The sequence below is a fragment of the Somniosus microcephalus genome, chromosome 3 (assembly GCF_052327205.1).
Source record: "Somniosus microcephalus isolate GS21.2 chromosome 3, FLI_Smic_1.0, whole genome shotgun sequence".
Taxonomy (NCBI): Eukaryota; Metazoa; Chordata; class Chondrichthyes; order Squaliformes; family Somniosidae; genus Somniosus; species Somniosus microcephalus.
The window spans coordinates 364,037,267-364,056,158 of NC_140989.1; the positions used below are offsets into that span (position 1 = coordinate 364,037,267).

At 47.6% G+C, this 18,892-nt stretch overlaps 1 protein-coding gene across 1 annotated transcript in view; it reads left to right on the forward strand.

The window, feature by feature from the left end:
* The first annotated feature begins 1,322 nt into the window (after positions 1-1,322).
* LOC147122387 (sterile alpha motif domain-containing protein 1-like) overlaps positions 1,323-18,892 on the forward strand; it is a 138,727-nt gene continuing 121,157 nt past the window's right edge. Inside the window, exon 1 of the mRNA XM_085978316.1 lies at positions 1,323-2,180. Coding sequence (XP_085834442.1) covers positions 1,476-2,180 — 705 coding nt within the window. The 5' untranslated portion in view covers positions 1,323-1,475. The remainder of the gene's footprint in view (positions 2,181-18,892) is intronic.

Here is an 18,892-nt window from a genome sequence, read left to right on the forward strand (position 1 = left end):
TTTTAATATAGAGACACAGGCTAGTAAAAAAAAATCGTCTGGGTGATATTTTGTTGTTGAAATCCCCTTGCCCTGATGTGATTGTTAGACGGTTTTTTTGTGTGTGATCCATACACAGTACCCGGGCGAGTGATGCGCGTCGATTTCCCGAAGTACTTAAACATCTGGATCGGCAAACTGTGTGGACAGCAGCTTGAAGAGGGAATACGGTGCGTGAATGTGTGTATAAACACCCTCGCATTACAGAGAAGCTTTTTTTTGGGGAGGGTGAGGGGGGGGGGAAGAGAGTTGTCTGGATTTTTTTTTAGCCGGAGACAATGAAAAGGTAACTGGATTGGAAGTGTTGAGAAGCGGCGCCTCCATCGCCGCCTGTAACCAAGCTCCCCCTTTTTCTGTCTGTCTGTCTGTCTGTCTGTGTGTGCGTGTGCCTTGAATCTCTCCAACAGCGCGGAAATCGCAACCAGCAAATTCAGCGTGAAAACTAGAAGATCTCTGACAAAAGACCAGCAAATATTCAAAGTCGAAGCTTCTGTGATCAACAGGAGTGTTGGAGAGAGGGGTTTGTTTGTGCGAGCACATATTGGAGAGGGGGAGAAGAATCGTGGATTTAAACAAAAAAGCTGGCGAAAGGTACAAAAATTGTTGCAAATTTCGATCATGTTGCAACATACAAGAAGAAGAGGGCGGGTGGTTGGAGAGAGAGAGGGGGAAAGCGGATTTTTTTTTTGTTTTGTTGTTGCGCATGTGGTCTCCCGGTGTCGGGTAACACCGGGTCGGGATGGATGGAGGGATGGATAGTACGAGGTCGGTGAAAGTCTCTCTGTGGATTTTGAACCTGCTGCAGCCGCTGTCGGCGAGGCTGAAGCGCCGCCGGCCGGTGTCTCGGTGACAATGCGAGAGGCGCTGCGCTTTTTGTGTGTGGTGTGTGAGAGTCTCTCTACTTCTCACTCGCATCGGACCTTGCTTCATTCATTCATTCATTCCAGCTCAGACTTTCCTACCCAAATGCAGACTTTTTTCTCTCTCTCTTTTGGTTTGCAAGTTTGTTTTTTTTTTAGTAATTTTTTCACCTCTGGAATATATATATATACATTTTTTTTTGCAATGTCAACCCTGCCGTGCAGTTGTTCCCGGGACTCGGCGCTCCTTGTTGAATGTAACAAGAATTTTTTTTTTTGACAACAAGACCCCGTTTGGAATTTTTTTCTTCTTTCCGCTGAAGATTTGCCTTGTGCGTTAGAAAGGGGGGTCGGATACGCAGGCGTACAACTGATCTTCCGCCTTTCTCTTTCTCTTTTTTTTTGGAGACAGTTATTTTGGAAGAACAGAGCAGGAAAGGGCAAAATAAAAAAGATTCAGTTGTTTCATCATTTTACAAAAGCAACGGATCTAGGCATCATTTTTTTCCCCTAAGTTGGCTGTGTTTATATTTTTAAAAAATACAATTTTTTCTCTTTTCTTGGCTGGGATTAGGAATGGAGGTGAAATACAAAGAGTGGATCTTGGAGACCATCGACTCTTTGCGCTCTCGCAAAGCCCGACCCGACGTGGAGCGGATCTGCCGGATGATTGAACGCAGACACGGGCTCTCGCCGGCCGAGACCCAGCAGCAGCTGGAGAAGCTGGTGCGGGCCGAGCTGGTGATCAAAGTGGCTTACAAAGGCTCCAACAGCTACCGCAACGCGGCCAAGTGGTACAAGAACAAGCAGCGCAAGAAACCAGCGGTGGCGGCGGCCGCTGCTAACTTGGAGGTCGGTAGCGGTAGCAGCGCTGGCGGTGGCGGCGGCGGCGGCGGCGGGGGGATCGTGCGGGCGGTGGAAGGGCTCCTGCAGCAGCAGCAGCGACAGCGGGGCCAGAGACAGCGGAGACAGAGGCAGCAGCAACACTTGGCGGTGCTGGGCGGTAGCGGCGGCGGTAGCAGCAGCCAGCGCTCGGCCCAGCCGCAAGGTGAAAGTGACCGGCGGCGCGGGGTGGCCATCCGAGAGATCGAGAAGTACATCGGCGCCCAGGATCCCGGCAGCAAACTCGGCAAAGCCAGGCTGCGGCTCGCCTTGAAGCGAGAAATCAACCGCGGCGCCTTGATCCAGACGGCGTCCGGCAATTACTTGCTACCGCAAGTGGCGGGGAGACAGGATGCAAAAGTGGCAGCCGCGTCCGCCCGGGCTCTCGCCGGCCACAAGGTTGGTGCATTTTTGTCTCTCTCTATTTATTTTAGTGTGTTTTGTGCGTGTTGTTGCATTTATTCCACCCTCCCACACACACACCACTGCATTTTATTTTCCGCCAGTCTCTGTGTTTGTGCCTCTCTTTGCATTGCAGCGCACTGTGACCTGTGCCCAGACATTCAGTGATGCGAGCCAGAGAAGTAAAGGGAACAAGCAACACAAATCAGTTCACATTCTGCACACACCCACTAAACTCCAGATTATATATATATATGCTCATTTAGAAGAATAGCTATATATATATATATTTGCATTGCATCGATCCAGTTGCAATAATATAGAAACGAGTGATATAATGGGATTGGTACAGGAGATAGCGCAGGACAGATTCACGGAATTTTGCGGGGTCTCGGAGCACCGTCCACTCCACATTTGTTTATCAGCCGAGATACATGGACTTGTATCGAATCCAGACAAACTGCACAATGAACAGAAAACTTTTTTTTTAGGAGGGGGAGGCTGGGCTGAGACCCAGGTAGGAAACATTAAATGCAATTGCACCGACACTTTTTACAAATCATGTTCTCACCCGGAATGGGCCACTTTGTTGGGTGGGGGCGGATGGGGGGGGGCACGCACTCTGCTCCAGAGTTTTTCCACCTCCCATTGCTACCTGAGGTGGTGGTGGTGGTGGTGGGGGGGGACTACAGATCCCAGAATCCCCGCTCGGTGCCGGATTCGCGATATTGCGGGACCGCGGAGGTTCAAATGTGCATTAAATTGGGTGCGCGCGGGATGATTTAAAAAAAAAATCACGCATGCATTTTTGCAAAAAAAAAATCTAAAGCGTTATAGGAATTCTTTAGGTCATCCTGGTTATCTGCAAGTAAAACGTCGCGCAGGAGACGTTTGCAGCCTTTGCCATTGCTGCGTGTATTTCTTCCCCCCCTCCCCCCGGGGCTCGCTGGGGGCTGTAGTCTTTTCTTGCATCGTTAACGTGGGATCAAATGGCGAGCCGGACTACAACTCCCAGATGGCAGCGCGCCGAACAGGTGCCCTTGATTGACAGCTGGCTGGCTGGCCTGTCAGAGAGAGAGAGAGCTGTGGAACTGAGACAAGGTGGGTGTGAGGCAGTAAGCGCTGGAGCAGCTTAAATCAGGGCATCCTGACAGGGGAGAGACAGTGGGGTTGTTTTTTTAATTGCATTTATATATTTGGTTAAAAGAACAGTCGCTTACCCATAGGTTGCAATTGTAGGTCAAGGTTGTTTATATCCAATTTTCTTTTTTTTTAAATGCTACAATAATTGAGTAGATGTTCCTGCATTGCATGACATTCTACTGCGATGCATACATTGTGGATGTTCTCACACAATCTAAAATGAGACCTAGGAACAGGAACGTTTCATGGCTGTTTGTTTGATTGCTGCATTTTGCCATGAGAGCACGCCAGCTCTCGTCATTGCAGCATTAACTGCAGCCATTCTCAAATTGGTTTGTCTCTGTTATCCTTTCCTGCTTACGGCTGTGGCAGTTGCAAGTGTTTTGAGTTATGTTTTATGTCTGACGTTTTTGCACACTTGAAATTGTGCAGAAGCTGCTGTGAGAGTCACGTTTGGAATGCACAATCTTTGATTGCTTTTCCTTTTTGCTTGTATGAATTTTTTTGGTTCGAGTACATTGACTGAAATTAGTCTTTGCCTTCCAGTTGTGCTACTGGTTGTATTGTGAATCGGTGCTCCATAAACTGAAGCTTTCTTGTGATGAGGCGAGTAGGGCGCTTGTATCTTTCTAACATGGAACAAATCCCCTTTGTGCATAGATTACATTGATTTGTGGTGAGGGGTGAAATGTAGACAGACAGGTGATGTGAAAAACTAACTCATCCACAACCATGTCTGCGGGAAGCGGGCAGAGTTGAGATAGAAAATATATATCATCAGCTAACATTCCCATGGTGCAGGAGTTAGCAGCCCTTGATTTATGTTTTAAAATGTTTTTTTCACCCCGATTTTCTATCTTTTCACACGTACTTTATGGTTGCACGGCAGTGGCCTGCCCTCCATTTACCGCTCTCTACGTGTGAGAGTCCAGAACAAGGGGGCATAACCTGAAAATTAGAGCCAGGCCGTTCAGGGGTGATGTCAGGAAGCACTTCTTCACACAAAGGGCAGTGGAAATCTGGAACTCTTCCCCAAAAAAGCAGTTGAGGCTGGGGGGTCAACTGAAAATTTCAGAACTAAGGTTGATAGATTTTTGTTAGGCGAGGGTGTTAAAGGTTACAGAACCGAGGCAGGTAGGTGGAGTTCAGGTACAGATCAGCCATGATCTAACTGAATGGCGGAACAGGCTCGAGGGGCTGAATGGCCTCCTCCTGCTCCGATGTAGACCAGACCATGAGTGTCGGCATGCTATTTGACTGTGTGAGACATGTGCATGAGGCTTTGCCTGATATCCCGATATATACTTTCCAGCCAAAAGCACTGGCGAGCAGTTTGGAGAGGAAATGCTGGCTGGACCGTTGGGACGTAGGGATTGCTAGGTGAAAAAAGACCAAAGGTCCATCGAGTCTTGCCTTGTACCATCGCGGGATGCAATGATAATGGAGTCGTTGACAGATCTTGGCAATTAATCTCTTAACGATTCGTCTGCAACAGACATGATGAGGAAAACCCCATGGTGGGACTCAAAGTCACTTTCCTTCCCCACCCAAGCACACCACACGTACTAATATAATAGCAAAATACTGCGGATGCTGGAAATCTTTGTCACTTTAATTCACCACTTCACTCCCACACTGATCTCTCTGTCCTCGGCCTATTACATTGTTCCAATGAAGCTCAACATAAGCTCGAGGAACAGCACCTCATCTTTCGATTGGGCACTTTACAGCCTTCCGGACTCGGCATTGAGTTCAACAATATCAGATAATTATCCCTGCCCCCATTTTTCATGCAGTATGATTTTTGCCATTCCCATTTGCAACATTTTATCTTTCCTGCCTCTTACAAAAGTACAGGATGTTCTTTCAATTCCTTCCTCCCCTCCTAACCCCCCCCCCCCCGCCCCCCGTCTCTGCACCTGCTTAATATCGGTTACATCTCCAGCTTTTTCCAGTTCTGATGAAGGGTCCCAGACCTGAAACGTTGATTCTGTTTCTCTCTCCACGGATGCTGCCTGGCCTGCTGAGTATTTCCAGCATTTTCTGTTGTTACACCACACGTACTATATGTCACGTTTCAAATGGCTCGTATTCTGCATCCTCACATTTTTCTCTCCCCTCCATGCAGCATGCAGGTGCAGCAGGTGGTTAAGAAGGCAAATGGTATGTTGGCCTTCGTAGCACGAGGGTTTGAGGACAGGAACAAGGATGTCTTGCTGCAGTTGTACGGGGCCTTGGTGAGACCGCACCTTGAGTATTGTGTGCAGTTTTGGTCGCCTTATCTGAGGAAGGATGTTCTTGCCATGGAAGGAGTTCAGCGAAGATTCACCAGGCTGATACCTGGGATGGCAGGAATGACGTATGAGGAGAGATTGGGTCGATTGGGCTTATACTCACTGGAGTTTAGAAGAATGAGAGGGGATCTCATTGAAACTTATAAAATTCTGGCAGGACTGGACAGACTAGATGCAGGAAGGATGTTCCCGATGGTCGGGGAGTCCATAACCAGGGGTCACAGTCTAAGGATAAGGGGTAAGCCATTTAGGACAGAAATGAGGAGGAATTTCTTAACCCAGAGAGTGGTGAACCTGTGGAATTCTCTACCACAGAAGGCAGTAGAGGCCAATTCATTAAATATATTCAAGAAGGAGTTGGATATATTTCTTAAGGCTAAAGGAATCAAGGGATATGGGGAGAAGGCAGGGACAGGGTACTGAGTTTGAATGATCAGCCATGATCGCATTGGAATGGCGGAGCAGGCTCAAGGGGCCGAATGGTCTACTCCTGCTCCTATCTTCTATGTTTCTGTGTTTCTCCCCTCCCCCATCTAGAGGCACTGAGGCCAATTGTAGAATCCATAAATGGAATTTTCTAAAGCATTGTAGTTGTGGCTGAACTGATCATGTCACCTCCTCGAGCGTTGGGCGGGAGGTGCCTGAAGGACTACAGAGTCGGATAGCCCCTGCCAGTACAGTATCATAGGATGTTGCAGCACAGAAGGAGGCCGTCAAGAGCTTTTCTCTACCTGAACCATTTTTTAAAAGATTTGTTTGCTGGCGAATGGCAAGGCCAGCATTTATTGCCCATCCCTAGTTGCCCTTGAGAAGGTGGTGGTGGTGAGCCGCTTTCTTGAACCGCTGCAGTCCATGATACTACTTGGTAGAGGTTTGGTACAACTGAGTGTCTTGCTAGGCCATTTCAGAGGGCATTCAACATTGCTGTGGGTCTGGAGTCACATATAGGCCAGACCAGGTAAGGACGGCAGATTTCCTTCCTCTAAAGGGCATTAGTGAACCAGATGGGTTTTTTCAACAATCCGGTAGTTTCATGGTCACTAGCTTTTTATTCCAGATTTAGCTGCATTTAAATTCCCCAGCTGCCGTGGTGGGATTTGAGCTCCCATACTCCAGATCATTAGTCCAGGCCTCTGGATTACTAATCCAGTAACATAACCACTATTACGATAGCAAAATACTGCGGATGTTGGAAATCCGAAATCACAACAGAAAATGCTGGAAAAACTCAGCAGGTCAGGCAACATCCGTGGACAGAAATTTGAGTTGACGCCCCAAACACCCCTTCCAGGTGAAACAGCGATTTACTTGTACTTCTTGCAATCTAGTATACTGTATTCGCTGCTCACGATGCGGTCTCCTCTACATTGGGGAGACCAAACGCAGATTGGGTGACCGCTTTGTGGAACACCTCCGTTCAGTCCGTAAGGGGGACCCCGAGCTTCCGGCCGCCTGTCATTTTAATTCACCGCCCCATTCCCACTCTGACCTCACCGTCCTTGGCCTCTTGTATTGTTCCACGGAAGCTCAACGTAAACTCGAGGAACAGCACCTCATCTTCCGATTAGGCACTTTTACAGCCTTCCGGACTCAATATCGAGTTCAACAATTTCAGACCATAACCTCGGCCCCTATTTCATTTTTTCTTGTAATTTTTCCACTCCTTTCCCCCCCCCCCCCCCTTTCCTTTTGTTTCACTCTCACACCTGGCAGCTATCTCTTGCCCTGCCAGTACACTTTACACCCAATCTCAGCCCATTACCATCTCGTCTAGCTTCTAACACCTTTCATTGTCTCTTTTTTACTTCTTCTGTTTCCTTTATTCTTTTGTCCGATCTCAGCCCTGCCTCCGATCCATCTTTTCTTTCCAGTTTTGAAGAAGGGTTCGACCCGAAATGTCAACTCAAATTTCTGTCCACGGATGTTGCCTGACCTGAGTTTTTCCAGCATTTTCTGTTATTTAACATAACCACTATGTTACCGTTCCCCTAGTCTAATCCTATCCCAGTCTCCTGCTTGCTCTCGAACCATTCTCTGTGAAAAGACATTTTCCCCTGGTATCATCCTGGTGAACCATCGCTTTTATATCCTTATAAAACAATGCCCAAAACTCTGCACAATGCTCCCAACTCCGGCCTAATTAAGGCCTGGTTCACGTACAACATCACCTCCTTGTTTTTGTGTTCTGTGCCTCGAGATACCAAAAAAAAATCAAGCATTCAGTTTGCCTTTTTTATGGTCTAATCTACTTGTGCTGCTATTGGGTACGGTAGCATAATGGTTATGTTACTGGGCTAGTAATCCAGAGGTCTGGACTAATGATCTGTGAGTTCAAATCGCACCACGGCAGCTGGGGAATTTAAATTCAGTTAATTAAATAAATCTGGAATAAAAAGCTTAGTAAACTACCAAATTATCATTAAAAAAAAACCCATCTGGTTCACTAATGTCCCTTCAGGGAAGGAAATCTGCTGTCCTTACCTGGTCTGGCCTATATGTCATTCCAGACCCCCAGCAATGTGGTTGACTCTTAACTGCCCTCTGAAATGGCCTAGCAAGCAACTCACCACCACCTTCTCTAGGACAATGAGGGATGGGTAATAAATGCCGGCCTTGTCGGCGATGCCCACATCCCGTGAATGAATAAACTAAAAAAAAATCTATAATGCCCCGCAAGATTACTTTTTCTTTAAGTCTAATTATTTAAGATGGATTTCCCAATTCTAAAATGTACTACTTCATGCTTCTAGTTTTAGACATGGTTTATTTTTATTATTTTCTTTTGCCCCTGCAATTGCCCGCAGTTTTCACCAGACTGTGTTCAGTGTGTCGCCCTCGACCTGAACAATATGATGAGAAAACTTAATGCTCTTCCACTTTGGACCCTTTGGCGACATTAAAAGCTGCCAGGTCTGGAGACGGATGGGTCAGATAAAATTCATAGCTTCTCGTGCATTACCGTGACATTGTACCTTAGGTGTCAACCGTGGTTCAGTTGGGAGCACTCTTGCCTTGGAGTCAGGAGATTGTGGGTTCAAGTCCCACTCTAGAGACTTGAGTGCAAAATCGAGGCTGAGACTTCAGTGGAGTACTGTGGGAGGTGCCGCCTTTCGGACTGCAGTCTCAGGCGGACATTACTGATCCCAGAACACTAAGAGCAGGGGAGTTGTACTCTGCTTCCTGACCAATTTTAATGAGATAATCTGATCACTTGCAGGATCTTGCTGTGCGCAAATTGTCTGGCGCATTTACACCACTGATTGCACTTCAAAAGTACTTAATTGGTTGTAAAATGCTTTGGCACGTCCTGCGGTTGTGTAAATGCAAGACTTTCTGTACCTGAATGACCTAGTCAGTGCTGAGAAATTTAATAATCTTACCAATTAAATATTGGGAAGACTGAAACCATTGTTTTCGCTCATCCAAAACTCGGCTGCCCGTGTCCTAACTCGCACCAAGTCCCGTTCGCCCATCCTTCTTCTTCTTCTTGGGCAGTCCCTCGGAACCGAGGATGACTTGCTTCCACATTAAAAATGAGTTCGCGGGTGACTGATGAGTCCAATGCGGGACCTGCAGTCTCTGTCACAGGTGGGGCAGACGGTGGTTGAAGGGGCGGGTGGGTGGGGTGCTTGGGTTGATTTGCGCTGCCTGCGCTTGGCTTCCGCTTGCTCCCGGGGAAGAGACTCGAGGTGTTCGGCGCCTTCCCGGATGCTTCTCCTCTACTTTGTGCGGTCTTGAGCCAGGGATTCCCGGGTGTCGGTGGGGATGTTACACTTTTTCAAGGAGGCTTTGAGGGGCATCCTTGAAGCGTTTCCTCTGCCCACCTGGTGCTCTGTTGCCGTGCCGGAGCTCTGAGTAGAGCGCTTGTGCTCGCTGACCTACATTGGCTCTCGGTTAAGCAACACCTCAATTTCAAAATTCTCATCCTTGTTTTTAAATCCCTCCATGGCCTTGCCCCTCCCTATCTCTGTAATCTCCTTCAGCCCCACAACCCCCCGAGATATCTGTGCTCCTCTAATTCTGCCCGCTTGAGCATCCCTGATTATAATCGCTCAACCACTGGTGGCCGTGCCTCCTGTTGCCTAGGCCCTAAGCTCTGGAATTCCCTGCCTAAACCTCTCCACCTCACTACCTCTCTTTCCTCCTTTAAGATGCTTATTAAAATCTACCTCACCTGCCCTAATTTCCCCTTATGTGGCTCAGTGTCAAATTTTGTCTGATAACGCTCCTGTGAGGCGCCTTGGGACGTTTTACTACGTTAAAGGTGCTATATAAATACAAGTTGTTGTTGTTTATTTCCCAAGCTGCTTAAATTGATCCCAGTTTTGCTGAATTGCAGAGCCATTTGGACCAGATACTGGAGGAGCGGTGCAGTTAATGTTCATCTCCCCATCCCCCCCGCCCCACCTTGCCCCCAACCGTTTAATATAAAATAAATGTTATGAATAGAGATCCTGCATCTTCCTTATTTTCCTTCACAACTTGAAAGCCAAGCTGCAGCCTGTGGGCTTGCCTCCAGTCTCTCTGACATGTCTAGGTGCATTCTTGCTTTTTCATGATTTTAACAGCAGTGCTCAACCAAAATGTGCCAGGGCAGCCTCCTTTAACACTGCCCCCGACCTGTCCCTGAGGAGCTGCTAAGCCCTTGTTTTCGTGTGAAGAATAACCGGGCTGAGTAATGGAAGCTAGTCTGAACTAAATATCTTACTGCGTCTTTCTTTTTTAAAGAAAGGAAAAAATAATTGCAGGAAATCTGAAATGGAAATGGAAATGGAAATATCATAGAATGATACAGCACTGAAGGAGGCCATTCGGCCCATCGTGCCTGTGCCGGCTCTTTGAAAGAACTGTCCAATTAATCCCACTGCCCTGCTTCTTCTAACAGGACTAGACAGACTAGATGCAGGAAGGATGTTCCCGATGGTCGGGGCAGTCCAGAACCAGGGGTCACAGTCTAAGGATAAGGGGTAAGCCATTTAGGACAGAGATGAGGAGGAATTTCTTCACCCAGAGAGTGGTGAACCTGTGGAATTCTCTACCACAGAAGGCAGTAGAGGCCAATTCATTAAATATATTCATGAAGGAGTTGGATATATTTCTTAAGGCTCAAGGGATATGGGGAGAAAGCAGGGACAGGGTGCTGAATTTGGATGATCAGCCATGATCTCATTAAATGGCGGAGCAGGCTCGAGGGGCCGAATGGCCTACTCCTGCTCCTATCTTCTGTGTTTCTTCTGCATAGCCCTGCAAAATGTTTGCCCTTGCAAGTATTTCTCTAATTCCCTTCTGCACCCTCTCTAAAGCCTTGACGTCCTTCCTAAAGTGTGGTGGCCAGAATTGGACCCAATACTCCAGCTGGGGCCTAACCAGGGTTTTATAAAGCAGAGCCAAGTTAATGTTTCAGTTGTCGAGTAGGTGCTGACAGAAATTACGGGGCGCGGGACGTACGCGCTGCTTTTCCTTGGCTGGTGCCACGGGATCTTTAAGGTCCGTCGGAACCCCTGGGGCAAGCAGACAGGGCCTCGGTTTAGACAGCTGATCCAAAGGACGGGATCTCTTGACTGCGCTGCACTCCCGTCAGTGCTGCACTGATGCATCGGCTGAGATTCTGTGCTCGAACCCTGGAGTGGGGCTTGAACTCACAATTTGCTCAGGCACGGGTCTACCAGCCGAGCCCAACTGACTGTCATGGTGACGGATTCGCACCCAGTACATTAACCCATCTGTTCTGTTTGCAGATGCTGATGGATCTGTTGTGTGTTTCCAACGTTTTCTGTATTTATTTTGTCTCCAATGCGCCCTGTTAACGTGCAGCATAAGTTACATGGAACCTAGATCTTAGGCGGCAATGCTCTCGACAACAACAACTTGTATTGATATAGCGCCTTTAACGTAGTAAAACGTTCCAAGGCGCTTCACAGGAGTGTCATAAAACAAAATTTGACACCGAGCCACATAAAGAGATATTCGGGCATGTGACCAAAAGCTTGCCCAAAGAGGTGTAAGGAGCGTTTTAAAGGAAGAGAGAGGTTCAGGAAGAATTCCAGAGCTTGGGGCCTAGGCAACAAAAGGCACGGCCACCGATAGTGGAACGATTAAAATCGGGGATGTGCAAGTGGCCAGGATTGGAGGAGCGCAGATCTCTGGGGGCGGGGAGGGTTGTGGGGCTGGAGGAGATTACAGAGGTAGGAAGGGGCGAGGCCATGAAGGGATTTGAAAACAAGAATGAGAATTTTGAAATCGAGGTGTTGCTTAACCGGGAGCCAATGTAGGTCAGCAAGCACAGGGGTGATGGGTGAACGGGACTTGGTGCGAGTTAGGACACGGGCAGCCGAGTTTTGGATGAGCTCAGGTTTACATAGGGTAGAACGTGCAAGGCCAGCCAGGAGTGCGTTAGAATAGTCAAGTCTAGAGGTAACAAAGGCATGGATGAGGGTTTCAGCAGCGGGCAGAGATTTGGCAGATGCAATATAATGTTGGAAAGTGTGAGGTTATGCACTTTGGCAGAAAAAATCAAAGAGCAAGTTATTATCTAAATGGAGAGAAACTGCAAAGTGCTACAATACAAAGGGATCTGGGGGTCCTGGTGCATGAAACACAAAAAGTTAGTATGCAGGTACAGCAGGTGATCAGGAAGGCCAGTGGAATCTTGGCTTTTATTGCAAGGGGATGGAGTATAAAAACAGGGAAGTCTTGCTGCAGTTATACAGGGTATTGGCGAGGCCACACCTGGAATACTGCGTGCAGTTTTGGTTTCCATATTTTAAGAAAAGATATACTTGCTCTCGAGGCGGTTCAGAGAAGGTTCACTCGGTTGATTCCGGAGATGAGGGGGTTGACGTATGAGGAAAGGTTGAGTAGGTTGGGACTCTACTCATTGGAGTTCAGAAGAATGAGAGGCGATCTTATCGAAACATATAAGATTGTGAGGGGGCTTGATCGGGTGGATGCGGTGAGGATGTTTCCACTGATGGGTGAGACTAGAACTAGGGGGCATAATCTTAGAATAAGGGGCTGCCCTTTCAAAACTGAGATGAGGAGAAACTTCTTCACTCAGAGGGTAGTAAATTATGGAATTTGCTACCCCAGAGAGCTGTGGAAGCTGCAACATTAAATAAATTTAAAATGGAGATAGACAGTTTCCTAGCAGATAAGGGAATTGGGGGTTACGGGGAGAGGGCAGGGAAGTGGACGTGAGTCTAGATTCAGATCAGCCATGATCCTATTGAATGGTGGAGCAGGCCCGAGGGGCCGTATGGCCTACTCCTGCTCCTACTTCTTATGTTCTTACGTTCTTATGAGCTGAGGCAAGGGCTGAGACGAGCAATGTTACAGAGGTGGAAATTGGCGGTCTTAGTTATGGTGCGGATCTATGGTTGGAAGCTAATTTCCGGGTCAGATACGATACCAAGGTTGCGAACAGTGTGGTTCAGCCTCAGACAGATGTTAGGGAGAGGGACGGAGTCGGTGGCTAGGGAACGGTGTTTGTGGCAGGGATCGCAAACAAAGGCTTCGGTCTTCCCAATATTTAATTGGGGAAAATTTCTGCTGATCCAGTACTGGATGTTGGATAAGCAGTCTCACGATTTAGAGACAGTGGAGGGGTCGGGAGAGGTGGGGGTGAGGTAGAGCTGGGTGTCGTCAGCGTACATGTAGAAACTGAAACATGTGGCTCTCGATGGCCTCGCGGGTAAAGGCACTACAGACTAAGCCGCGCGGGCCAGAAGACCACAGCTACCATTCCTGGCTTGTGTTGTATTAGCTGGCATCAGCCAGAGCTGCAATTGGCTTCAGTGCCCTTGAGTTCAAAAGGTGAAAAAAAGCACAGAGGGTTTCTGCTCCTGATTACAGTTCAGTGACCTGACTGACCCCTGCTGGGGAAAATGGGTGTCTGGTGGGAACAGCTATGGGCGGTGGTGCTTGCGTAGCCTGCCAGCAATCATTGTGTAAGCTCAGGCACAAAGAATAGCTACCAGGGCATGGTGCACCTGTAGAACTTTACCCCAGCAGGAGTCGGTGCCTTTAGGAAAGTAAGAGAGAAGAAAACTAGGAAAGAGAAACACGCGCACAAATTTAAAAGCAGCTTTTCTACTTGGTGGCGAAAGAAGCAACCGCTTCTGTTTTCTAATTGGGTGTGAATTGTCAGCCATGTTCAAGTTAATGCAATCTAAGCTACTGCGGAGAATTGGTGCAGGCTGGAACCGTATGTTACATATAATTCTGAAAAGTAACCGGTGTTCAAACTAACGGAACCAATCCTCTCAATCCCTCTAATTGGTTCATGAATGTTAACATGTTTTCTTTTGCCTCTGTAACACATTTGCAGCTTATCCAGCATTTTTAGCTGTCTCTAGACCCTTAGTAGCAGGAGTGCAGAAGACAGCATGTCTTGCACTTTCCTTGTAATTAAGCTGTGCTTTGATAACTGATGCTGTATGTGCAGGTTGCAAAATCATAGAAACATAGAAGATAGGAGCAGGAGTGGGCCATTCGGCCCCTCGAGCCTGCTCCGCCATTCAATGAGATCATGGCTGATCATCCAAATTCAGTACCCTGTCCCTGCCTTCTCCCCATACCCCTTGATCCCCTTAGCCTTTAAGAAATATATCTAACTCCTTCTTGAATATATTTAATGAATTGGCCTCAACTGCCTTCTGTGATAGAGAATTCCACAGGTTCACCACTCTCTGGGTGAAGAAATTCCTCCTCACCTCAGTCCTAAATGGCTTACCCCTTATCCTTAGACTGTGACCCCTGGTTCTGGACTCCCCCGCCATCGGGAACATCCTTCCTGCATCTAGTCTGTCTAGTCCTGTTAGAATTTTATAAGTTTCAATGAGATCCCCTCTCATTCTTCTAAACTCCAGCGAGTATAAGCCTGATCGGCCCAATCTCTCTCCATACATCATTCCTGCCATCCCAGGTATCAGTCTGGTGAATCTTCGCTGCACTCCCTCCATGGCAAGAACATCCTTCCTCAGATAAGGCGACTAAAACTGCACATAATACTCAAGGTGTGGTCTCACCAAGGCCCTGTACAACTGCAGCAAGACATCCTTGCTCCTGTACTCGAATCCTCTCGCTACAAAGGCCAACATACCATTTGCCTTCTTAACCACCTGCATGCTTACCTTCAGCGACTGGTGCACAAGGACACCCAGGTCTCGTTGCACTTCCCCTTTTCCCAATCTATTGCAGTTCAGATAATAATCTGCCTTCCTGTTTTTGCCACCAAAGTGGATAACCTCGCATCTATCCACATTATACTGCATCTGCCCAGTCGCCCAACCTGTCCAAATCATACTGTAGTTTCTCGGCATCCTCCTCACAGCACACACACCCACCCAGCTTGTTGTGCTGTGAGGAGTCAGCCGTGCTGACGATAGATAATTGAGCGAGAACAGCAGAGGAATGCGCAGCGCAGTTTTCAGGTATTATTTCCCTGATGCTCGGTTGCGAGCTATTTACTTTGCTGAACTTGAGCGCACTGGACTGATCGCGGTCAGTTGAAAATTTCAAAACTGAGATTGATAGCTTTTTAGGTCAGGCAAGGGTTTTAAGGGATAAGGAACCGTGGTGGGTAACTGGAGTTGAGATGCAGATCAGTCATGATCTAATTGATTGGCGGAACAGGCTCACTGGCTGACTCCTGTTCCTAATGTGGAGTCATTTAATCACCAGAGAGAGAATTTATTCCAGCAATCAGGGCTGGATTTCAACCTCCACTGACGATTCCATTGTCAAGGGTGATGGGCAGCTGAGCCGCGCAGACCACAAGCTCCCAGGTTTGATTGGGCTGTGTTGAATGAACTGTTCGTGAATTAAATGAATTCATTTAGGTGTCAACCTTGGCTCAGTGGGCAGCACGCTCGCCTCGGAGTCAGAAGGTCGTGGGTTCAAGTCCCACTCCAGAGACTTGAGCACAGAAATCCAGGCTGACACTCCCCAGTGCAGTGCTGAGGGAGTGCTGCACTGTCGGAGGTGCCGTCTTTCGGAAGAGACGTTAAACCGAGGCCCCGTCTGCCCTCTCGGGTGGACGTAAAAGTCCTGTTGCACTACAGGAAACTTTCTGATATCCGGCACTGACGGGACCGAGCTGGTGCCGTACCATCAAAAGTGCCGGACATACCAGCGTTAATGTTGAGAGATACGGAACTGAAAAGCTCCGTGTGAATCAACAAACCCTGTTGCTTCAAAACCGTCAGCTGCAGCTGCAAGCGTTTCTAGCTGAAGCTGTTGCTATAGCTACAGACCTTGCAGTGCCTGACTGGGGGGAAAAAAAAAGGCAACGAGAACTAAAAAAACTTATAGAAAACGGCTCCTGATTTTTGCCGTTAGATCGAGTATTCCGGACATATAACCTCCGGATAAACCAAAGTCTCCTGTATTTTGAAGAAGAGCAGGTGTCTCCGGTGTCCTGGCCAATATTTATCCCTTAACCAACATCACTTCAAAAATCCATTATCTGGTCATTATCACATTGCTGTTTGTGGGAGCTTGCTGTGTGCATAGAGTCATAGAGTTATACAGCACGGATAGAGACCCTTCGGCCCATCGTGTCCGCGCCGGCCATCACGCCCTGTCTAATCTAATCCCATATTCCAGCATTTGGTCCGTAGCCTTGTATGCTATGGCATTTCAAGTGCTCACCCAAATGCGTCTTGAATGTTGTGAGGGTTCCAGCCTCCACAACCCTTCCGGGCAGTGAGTTCCAGACTCCAACCACCCTCTGGGTGGAAAAAGTTCTTTCTCAAATCCCCTCTAAACCTCCCGCCCTTTACCATGAATCTATGCCCCCTAGTTATTGACCCTTCTACTAAGGGAAAAAGCTCCTTAGTATCCATCCTATCTATGCCCCTCATAATTTTGTACACCTCAATCATGTCCCCCCTCAGCCTCCTGCTCCAAGGAAAACAAACCCAATCTGCCCAGTCTCTCTTCATAGCTGAAGCGTTCCAGCCCTGGTAGCATCCTGGTGAATCTCCTCTGCACCCTCTCCAAAGCTATCACATCCTTCCTGTAGTGTGGCGACCAGAACTGCACACAGTATTCCAGCTGTGGCCTAACCAGTGTTTTATACAGCAAATTAGTCAGCAAATTGGATGCCGTGTTTCCATACATTACAACAGTGACTGCACTTCAAAAAAATAACTTAATTGGCTGTAAAGTGCTTTGGGACGTCCGGTGGTCCCGAAAGGCGCTGTAGAAATGCAGGTCTTTTGAACTGATCTCTGCTGTGGTGACAGTGGAGATGTTGCAACTGGCTTCAGAGCCTTTGGTGGGGGTGTAGGGGGAAAATTAGCCAAGGCTCGTCACTAAAACAGATGATCTGGTCATTATCACATTGCTGATTGTGGGAGCTTGCTGTGTGCAAACTGTCTGCCGCGTTTCCCACATTACAACAGTGACTGCACTCCAAAAGTACTTCATTGGCTGTAAAGCACTTTGGGACGTCCGGTGGTCCTGAAAGGCGCTAAAGAAATGCAAGTCTTTCCTTCCTGTTCCTGATTGCGCTTCAGTGAATGCTGCTGACAACAGCATATGCATGGGCAGCTGATGAAGGATGGGCAGGATCGAGTTCGGCTCTGATGCACCCCCCCATGACATAGAAACATAGAAGATAGGAGCAGGAGTAGGCCATTCGGCCCCTCGAGCCCGCTCCACCATTCAATGAGATCATGGCTGATCATCCAAATTCAGTACCCTGTCCCTGCTTTCTCCCCATAGCCCTTGATCCCTTTAGCCTTAAGAAATATATCCAACTCCTTGAATATATTTAATGAATTGGCCTCTACTACCTTCTGTGGTAGAGAATTCCACAGGTTCACCACTCTCTGGGTGAAGAAATTTCTCCTCATCTCTGTACTAAATGGCTTACCCCTTATCCTTAGACTGTGTCCCCTGGTTCTGGACTCCCCGACCATCAGGAACATCCTTCCTGCATCTAGTCTGTCGAGTCCTGTCAGAATTTTATAAGTTTCAACGAGATCCCCTCTCATTCTTCTAAACTCTAGCGAGTATAAGCCCAATCGACCCACTCTCTCCTCATACGTCATTCCTGCCATCCCAGGTATCAGTCTGGTGAATCTTCGCTGCACTCCCTCCATGGCAAGAACATCCTTCCTCAGATAAGGTGACCAAAACTGCACACAATACCCCTGCCAATGCTCATTGTCTGGAGTCTCACCTGAGCATGGCCCCTCTGGGAGGGGTGGTTACTGGCAGAGGCCCCACACCTGCAGAGCGGGTACCCCTTCAGGCAGCATTGCTTTGAAGAGAAGGGAGCGGAGAACGTGTGACCCGTTCAGCCATCTCTGGGACAGAAATAAAATGCAGCAAATGTCCCAGCAGGGTTAGTCAGAAAGATAAAGGCAGCTTCCCTGAAATGTTTCCTTTCCTTTTCCAATGTCGACTGAGCTGCACATTTCGAGCATTTACCCTCTTTTTTTTTTATTTTAGATTTCCAGAATCTCGGTTGTTTTTTAATCTCTGTAACTGCGGTTGCAAAATGACCCTCTTGACTTCGACATTGGACTTTCTGTTTTCCTCATAGATTTTCTAATGGGGTCCCCGGACTGCAGCAGGTTTGAGAGGGGAGCCCACCGATTCCACAGGGATGTGATATTTCTATATTTGCTGACTTACTACCACATGTCTTCTGTTGTATTACTTTCCTCTGATGATGTCCTTTGGGAGTTAGGGCAGGGTTGTGTTGATATTTGTAGAAAGAATGCCCACACAAGAGTTTAAAAAAAAAAACTGGTTTACATGCAATTTAAATACATTAATAGATTGGCAGCTTTGCTGCCAGAATTATGACAGTGTATTTTTTAAATCATAATTTGTAATATTTCTGAAACGCAAATCAATACGTTTTTGAATGCCTACCCCAAGGAAGATGGAAGAACTCTACTGTCAGTACAAGAGTTGCGTTAGGCGTTGTACAGGAAACTTTTTTTTTTATCCGGCACGGACGGGACCGACGTGGTGCCGGTTCATCAAAAATTCCGGATAACCGAACGCTATAGTAAAAGATACGGAGCGGAGAGCTCCGTATAAAGCAACAAACCCTGTTGCTTAGCAACAGCTTCAGAACAATGGCCACAAGTTGCAAGCATCTCTGTAGCTTAGCAACAGCTGGAGCCACACCCTTGCACAGCAACAAATGGAGTAAAAAAAAGTAATAAAAGTTACCTGAACCTACTCCTGAATTTTGCCGGTTAACCGAGATTTCCGGTTATTTAGGTGCCGGTAAATCGAAAGTTTCCTGTA